Here is an 8439-nt window from a genome sequence, read left to right on the forward strand (position 1 = left end):
AACATTGTAGGAGTTGAGTCCTACAGGCTGCAGTGCAGTTAGATGCCATTTAAACACATTCCAGTTACCTGCCCTAGATGGGCTTTCCCTGTGGCTCAGTTGGTAGAGCATGGTGTTTGCAACGCCAGCATGGTGTGTGCAACGCCAGGGTTGTGGGTTCAATTCCCAAGAGCATCTGCTAAATGCTCCAGTTCAGTGCCAACATAAGTCCCAGACCATGTTGTACAGTCTACTAATGTTGTACAGCCATTACTAATAAACAACCATAGCAGGCAGATATCCGGAGTTAGTAAAAGGAATATATTTGTTTTAGGAGAGGTGAACTCTCTGCACTTTCACTGGTGTGTGTGTTTATTTCTGCTTGAATCCCTCGGCTAAACCATAATCCTACCGGTTTGTTCTGAAATTGCATTATTTTTTGCTTGTCCTCAACATTACATTGTCCCTCTTGTGGTGTCGCCTCTGGCCGGCAGGGAGCGCTGCTTCGCTGACACAGCCTGGCCCCAGTATATTATATTAAAAAAAAGTTTGTTCTGCGTTGTTTTTACGCAGGCGCAAAGCATGCTGTTTGTCCAGTTCCTCTGGTTGATTTACCTGTGAGGTGAAGCAGTTTCGGTTCTTCGTGAGAGGATTAAATAATACCGAGCACGGGTTTGGGTAAGCGCGTGCCGGGAGACTGTAACCTCATTCCTCGGTATGTGAGACTATAGGGACGCCCGCTGCGGAGCTGCTCGACATTTCTCCAGGATTTCACAATCCGTACAACAGCAGGTGTGCGAGCGGGGACAAACGGTGAGAGGAGACGAAGAGGAGGGTGTGCATCCGTGAGTGAGTTCACTATTGAAACATAATACATGATTGGGAAATTCAACTGGTTGCTTTTTTAATGCCGAATTGTCGGGTCCTGCTCAATTATGCGGCTGGTGATCCCCACGGCTGCCGAATTTCAGGATTCAGCGGCAGCCTGAAGTCTCCGTGCCTGCGGTGAGGGACTCTTCGCCCCGGGGTGGTGGCAGTGGGACAAACGCCACACACATTGTTTCCGTGTAGTAAGCCTCCCCGTGGACACCGAACACGGTGCTCGCGCTGTGGGTAGAATTAACAATTGGAAAGATGATGGGCTTCCTACGCCGGACGTTCAGCCACCGCTCGCGCAGACGGTTTCAGACAGCGGACGAACGGGACGGGAAAGGAAGAGGAACAACCGCGAACCCCGCGCTCCTCGCGCACCAGCAGCAGGTCGTCCACGCGCCCGCCGTGGTGACCGGGGGAGCGGTGGTGCACATCCCGGCGGCTGGGACCGACAAGGATGCAATCACCTGCCGTGTGCTGCTGCTGGATGGGTCGGACGTTAACGTGGATATACCAGTGAGTGTGTGTGGTGTCTCCATATTATTTTGAGACATAATTCTCTCTCAGCAGAATATAAAGTGACTGTTCTTCTATGGTTGTATGGCTTAGGTCTTTCAGCACCATGGAGTTTTACCACCTGTCAGTGTGTGTGTGTGCTGTGCAGTGAGGGGTAGGGCTACAGATGGTGTTGTGATCAGCCAATTCACCACATTACTTCCAATTCTGACTGTTGGCAGGAAACTGCCTACCTCAGAAACCTCCACCTCTCTGCCCATCTCCCTTCCCCTCTCGGCCTCCTTCCCGCCGTCCTCAGTGTTCTATCTCTCTCTCTTGTCTCTGGGAGGGAGGGAGTGATGTGATTTATCTCGTGGCACTGTGACAAGAGAAATGTGTGTCCAGGGGAGACGTAGACATGTGTGCGTCATGTTGTCTTGAGAGAGTTTTATCTTAAAGGTCGGGTTGGTGCGCGTGTCATCATGGTCCATGAAGCCGTCTCATGCGTCACTTTTTGAATACATACAGGAAGTCAGACTGCTGAGGGAATCAATGGTCATGGATAGAGATTCTCTATTAGAGAACCTATGATTTAATGTTACTGTAGAGACGCGACTAGTTACGTCTGATTTGTATCAGGCAAGACATTCTCTGGCAAATAGACAAAACATCAGAACATGAGAGCAATTCACTGCGTGTGAGGATGGAAGTTAAATTAGTGAGCTGCAGGTGCGTGGAGCCAGGATATGGTGTAGTTAAAATGCTTCATGAAGTTTGACTCCAGAGATGAGTTCTTGCAGTGTGTGGAAAGCATCCTCTCTTCAGAACTAAACAGTATATTCAGTAATATTACATTACATCTATTCCAAACAGAAGGCTATAACTTTGCCTTAGAGAATACAGGCTTGTGTATGTGAGGACTATTTCCTTAGTTTTCTCTTGTTAATTAGAACTAGCTCGTGCTAACGGCCACCAGACGTCAGCTGACTGAAACCAGAGTCGATATAGAGCTCTAACAGGAACAAGCCTGAACATGACTGCTGAATCCTCCCTCAGGGATTCATCTACAGGTGTATTGAGTTGAAATGAATTCAATTGAACTCTTGTCTTGATCCAAAATCGACCTGCTAGGGCCTGTCCCCTAGGGGAAGATGTTTAGGGGTGGGGGTGCTGACTTTTATTTGTCAGGGGGCTGCTCATACAGGAGGAGTAAAGGCCAAGGGCACTACGTTTGTGAAAAAATATTAGGTATTTAAAATGTTTTTCTTGTGATTTATCAAGGGGTGCTGTAGCACCCTCAACACCCCTTAACACCCCAGTGCTATGCCCCTAGGCACTTTCACCTAGCCACTACCCCCTAAACACTCATCTAGATATGAGTTGATTTGATGGGCACTAACACTATGGTGTTAACTAAACCTTTTCTGCCTTCTCATAGGCTTGGTGGACTTTGTCCCATTTTTACTTGCACCTGCTGTCTAATCCAGATCTACACAGGAGCTTTGGGGATGATATCTAGGGGAAATGTCTGTCTAGGGAAAGTGCTTTGGGTAGGGGCTGGTTTGGGAGTGTGTGTGTTGTGTTGTGCTTTGACGGGAGCTGAGGAGAGGAACAGGAAGGGCAAGAGTTTTTTGTGTGACCTCCCACTCCATAACCACACACACACAGGTTGGCAGGTTCATACTTGTTATCAGGGAACAAAGTACAAGGTTATCCTCTCTCTTAAAAACACACTTTGAGGGGTGCAGCTTTTTAGTGGTTTAGGGCATTGCATCTTGGTGGGTGTTCAGCTCAAGTGCCCTATGGATTGTGGGTGTTTCAAAGACAAAGGCCTGAATTATGGCTTCTCCCTCAGGTCTTCTCCCTCTGATTCTGCCCCAGATGCAGTCCCTAGTAATGACCCACACTCTGTCATTCTGCTCCGTGTCCACCCGTATTGTCATTCTGCTCCGTGTGCACCCGCATTGTCTAGGCTGTTTATTCTCCTGCTCCCTATTGTGACTATAATACATGTGTGTGTTTAACAGAAAAGGTCAAAGGGCCAGGAGCTGTTTGACCAGATCAGGTATCATCTGGACCTGGTGGAGGCTGACTACTTTGGACTGCAGTTCATGGACCCAGAACAAGTCTCAGTGAGTAGATATACATACAGCCTCTGAACACACACACCACAACCTGCCATTGCTGAGGGGCTTCCCTATGATGTAATGACACTAGTTAAATCAATCACAATGTGGTGTTAAAATGATTGATCTGACGCTACAGCTATCAGTCATATTCTCTCTCTCTGCCTGTCGCTGTCTCTCTGCCTGTCGCTGTCTCTCTGCCTGTCGCTGTCTCTCTCTCTACTTTTTATTTTTAGGGGTAGATCAGCTTTAATATTGCAGATAGATTGTGGGTTCTATCAATGTAATTGTCTGCATCATTTCCAATCCCCCGTACATTTTTACATTTTCCTTTATTATTTTCCTCTACCACCCTTCCCCTAATTGGAGTAAAGTAATGGACAACAACACTTAGGCTTCTACTTCCAGTTTATACATATTACAGACACAATGTCTTTTACAATAGTAATCTTTTGTTTGTTATGAGTCTTAGCCTTCAGCTCCCCTCACCCCTCCCATCTATCTCTGAACCCCTCCCATCTATCTCTGAACCCCTCCCAGCAGCATAGCACCCTGCATCCCACTGCTGGCCTGCTTCTGTAGCTAAGCAGGGTTGGTCCCTGGATGGGAGACCAGATGCTGCTGGAAGTGGTGTTGGAGGGCCAGTAGGAGGCACCCTTTCTTCTGGTCTAAAAATAAATATATATATCCTGATGCCCCAGGGCAGTGATTGGGGACATTGCTCTGTGTAGGGTGTCCTGGGACGTTAAACGAGTGTCCTGACTCTCTGTGGTCATTAAAGATCCCATGGCACTTATTGTAAGAGTAGGGGTGTTAACCCTGGTGTCCTGGATAAATTCCCAATCTGGCCCTCATACCATCATGACCACCTAATCATCCCCAACTTCCAATTGGCTCGTTCATCCCCTCCTCTCCCCTGTAACTATTCCCCAGGTCCTTGCTGTTAATGAGAATGTGTTCTCAGTCAACTTACCTGGTAAAATAAAAATAAATAAATACATTCTCTGAACCCCTCCCATCTATCTCATGTTTTCATTTCTATTTGCCATTTATTTTTCAACTGTGCTGTGATGTTTCACAAAAGTTCTGAACCTTTCTATTCTCAGAGTTTCTACAGATTGTAAATGAAAGATAAATAAGTTTGACAAAAGTATTATATTATTGATTGATTGACTATGACTTTTCAGATCACCCAGCAGTGCAATTTGAAGCGTTAGCTGCAGGTAAATGTTGCAAATCTTGTGCCATTCCTGGACCTGCGACCAAAACGAGCTCCATATGGACAGCACCAAAACAAATGATGTAATGATTCTCTCTTCACAGCTAAATGTGCAGAGCTGGGAAGGTTGTAACCCCTCATATGTATAACATTCTGTTGTCTACTTCTTTGTGTCTCTTGCAGCACTGGCTGGATGTGTCCAAGCCCATAAAGAAACAGATCAGAGGTGAGTCCATTCACTCCCACTATCTAATATTCTTAGTGTGTGTGGTGTTTAGTTAATAACATGCGAAAGCCAGCTACTTTTGCCAGACTGTTGGTAGTGTCCTCTACTTAATGTGTGCACTGTATACTGTGTGTGTGTGTGTGTGTGTGGGGGGGGGGGTGTAAGTGGGAAGACAGGTGCTTCATTACCAGCTGTTGACATGGTGAGTGGTGCAGGGTGACGCCAATGTTTACTTTGTCAGGAAACGCCCGTCTCACAGAGCGGGCTGCCTGGTTCTTACCCGAGTTTCCAGACAATTTTTAATGAAGTGCCTGGTGTCCCCAGGGTTTTTTTATTTATAAATAAAATCTATATATTTTAAACATTTTATACAATGTGGTAGAATGCTAGATTGGCCTGACTATCTTCTTTCCCCTAATTGAATGTCTCTGTCTCTGTCTCAGATGGTCGTCCATACAGACTGTTCTTCTTTCCCCTAATTGAATGTCTCTGTCTCTGTCTCAGATGGTCGTCCATACAGACTGTTCTTCTTTCCCCTAATTGAATGTCTCTGTCTCTGTCTCAGATGGTCGTCCATACAGACTGTTCTTCTTTCCCCTAATTGAATCTCTCTGTCTCTGTCTCAGATGGTCCTCCATACAGACTGTTCTTCTTTCCCCTAATTGAATGTCTCTGTCTCTGTCTCAGATGGTCCTCCATACAGACTGTTCTTCTTTCCCCTAATTGAATGTCTCTGTCTCTGTCTCAGATGGTCCTCCATACAGACTGTTCTTCAGGGTGAAGTTCTACTCCTCAGTCTCTCTCTCTCTGTCCCGGTCTCTGTTTTTCTCTCTCTGTCTCTGTCTCAGATGGTCCTCCATACAGACTGTTCTTCAGGGTGAAGTTCTACTCCTCAGTCTCTCTCTCTCTGTCCCGGTCTCTGTTTTTCTCTCTCTGTCTCTGTCTCAGATGGTCCTCCATACAGACTGTTCTTCTTTCCCCTAATTGAATGTCTCTGTCTCTGTCTCAGATGGTCCTCCATACAGACTGTTCTTCTTTCCCCTAATTGAATGTCTCTGTCTCTGTCTCAGATGGTCCTCCATACAGACTGTTCTTCAGGGTGAAGTTCTACTCCTCAGTCTCTCTCTCTCTGTCCCGGTCTCTGTTTTTCTCTCTCTGTCTCTGTCTCAGATGGTCCTCCATACAGACTGTTCTTCAGGGTGAAGTTCTACTCCTCAGTCTCTCTCTCTCTGTCCCGGTCTCTGTTTTTCTCTCTCTGTCTCTGTCTCAGATGGTCCTCCATACAGACTGTTCTTCAGGGTGAAGTTCTACTCCTCAGAGCCCAATAACCTACATGAGGAGTTCACCAGGTAACACCACCACTGGCTGACTGTGCGCACACACTCTCACACTCTAGCACTCATGAATACATACTGTCTCATTCACACAATCTCACCCCCTCCTCGGTCTAGTGTAGAGGTGTAAGGGGGCAGTGTAGCTAATTACTTTGGTCCAGTGGGGAAGAGACTAATTAAGGCAAAATGAACTGAGGCCTCTTCAGAGGGAGGAAGACAGTCTGTGTGTCAGTCAGTCAGTGTGAAAGGGAGGAAGACGGTCTGTGTGTCAGTCAGTCAGTGTGAAAGGGAGGAAGACGGTCTGTGTGTCAGTCAGTCAGTCAGTCAGTGTGAAAGGGAGAAAGACGGTCTGTGTGTCAGTCAGTGTGAAAGGGAGAAAGACGGTCTGTGTGTCAGTCAGTGTGAAAGGGAGGAAGACGGTCTGTGTGTCAGTCAGTGTGAAAGGGAGGAAGACGGTCTGTGTGTCAGTCAGTCAGTGTGAAAGGGAGGAAGACGGTCTGTGTGTCAGTCAGTCAGTGTGAAAGGGAGGAAGACGGTCTGTGTGCCAGTCAGTCAGTGTGAAAGGGAGGAAGACGGTCTGTGTGCCAGTCAGTCAGTGTGAAAGGGAGGAAGACGGTCTGTGTGCCAGTCAGTCAGTCAGTCAGTGTGAAAGGGAGGAAGACGGTCTGTGTGTCAGTCAGTCAGTCAGTGTGAAAGGGAGGAAGACGGTCTGTGTGCCAGTCAGTCAGTGTGAAAGGGAGGAAGACGGTCTGTGTGCCAGTCAGTCAGTCAGTCAGTGTGAAAGGGAGGAAGACGGTCTGTGTGCCAGTCAGTCAGTCAGTCAGTGTGAAAGGGAGGAAGACGGTCTGTGTGTCAGTCAGTCAGTGTGAAAGGGAGGAAGACGGTCTGTGTGTCAGTCAGTCAGTGTGAAAGGGAGGAAGACGGTCTGTGTGCCAGTCAGTCAGTGTGAAAGGGAGGAAGACGGTCTGTGTGTCAGTCAGTCAGTGTGAAAGGGAGGAAGACGGTCTGTGTGCCAGTCAGTCAGTGTGAAAGGGAGGAAGACGGTCTGTGTGTCAGTCAGTCAGTGTGAAAGGGAGGAAGACGGTCTGTGTGTCAGTCAGTCAGTCAGTCAGTCAGTGTGAAAGGGAGAAAGACGGTCTGTGTGTCAGTCAGTGTGAAAGGGACAAAGACGGTCTGTGTGTCAGTCAGTGTGAAAGGGAGAAAGACGGTCTGTGTGTCAGTCAGTGTGAAAGGGAGGAAGACGGTCTGTGTGTCAGTCAGTCAGTGTGAAAGGGAGGAAGACGGTCTGTGTGCCAGTCAGTCAGTGTGAAAGGGAGGAAGACGGTCTGTGTGCCAGTCAGTCAGTGTGAAAGGGAGGAAGACGGTCTGTGTGTCAGTCAGTCAGTCAGTCAGTCAGTGTGAAAGGGAGAAAGACGGTCTGTGTGTCAGTCAGTGTGAAAGGGACAAAGACGGTCTGTGTGTCAGTCAGTGTGAAAGGGACAAAGACGGTCTGTGTGTCAGTCAGTGTGAAAGGGACAAAGACGGTCTGTGTGTCAGTCAGTGTGAAAGGGACAAAGACGGTCTGTGTGTCAGTCAGTGTGAAAGGGACAAAGACGGTCTGTGTGTCAGTCAGTCAGTGTGAAAGGGACAAAGACGGTCTGTGTGCCAGTCAGTCAGTGTGAAAGGGACAAAGACGGTCTGTGTGCCAGTCAGTCAGTGTGAAAGGGACAAAGACGGTCTGTGTGCCAGTCAGTCAGTGTGAAAGGGAGGAAGACGGTCTGTGTGTCAGTCAGTCAGTGTGAAAGGGAGAAAGACGGTCTGTGTGTCAGTCAGTCAGTCAGTCAGTGTGAAAGGGAGAAAGACGGTCTGTGTGTCAGTCAGTCAGTGTGAAAGGGAGGAAGACGGTCTGTGTGTCAGTCAGTCAGTGTGAAAGGGAGGAAGACGGTCTGTGTGTCAGTCAGTCAGTGTGAAAGGGAGGAAGACGGTCTGTGTGTCAGTCAGTCAGTGTGAAAGGGAGGAAGACAGTCTGTGTGTCAGTCAGTCAGTGTGAAAGGGAGGAAGACGGTCTGTGTGTCAGTCAGTCAGTGTGAAAGGGAGGAAGACGGTCTGTGTGCCAGTCAGTCAGTGTGAAAGGGAGGAAGACGGTCTGTGTGTCAGTCAGTCAGTGTGAAAGGGAGGAAGACGGTCTGTGTGTCAGTCAGTCAGTGT

General features: G+C 47.9%; 1 protein-coding gene across 1 annotated transcript in view; it reads left to right on the forward strand.

Moving 5' to 3' along the window:
* The first annotated feature begins 126 nt into the window (after window positions 1–126).
* Window positions 127–8439, forward strand: part of epb41l4b (erythrocyte membrane protein band 4.1 like 4B) — a 26129-nt gene continuing 17816 nt past the window's right edge. Inside the window, exons 1-4 of the mRNA XM_045719006.2 lie at window positions 127–1368; window positions 3375–3479; window positions 4876–4918; window positions 6189–6267. Coding sequence (XP_045574962.2) covers window positions 1114–1368; window positions 3375–3479; window positions 4876–4918; window positions 6189–6267 — 482 coding nt within the window. The 5' untranslated portion in view covers window positions 127–1113. The remainder of the gene's footprint in view (window positions 1369–3374; window positions 3480–4875; window positions 4919–6188; window positions 6268–8439) is intronic.

This window comes from Salmo salar, chromosome 05 (assembly GCF_965601325.2).
Source record: "Salmo salar chromosome 05, fSalSal1, whole genome shotgun sequence".
Lineage (NCBI taxonomy): Eukaryota > Metazoa > Chordata > Actinopteri > Salmoniformes > Salmonidae > Salmo > Salmo salar.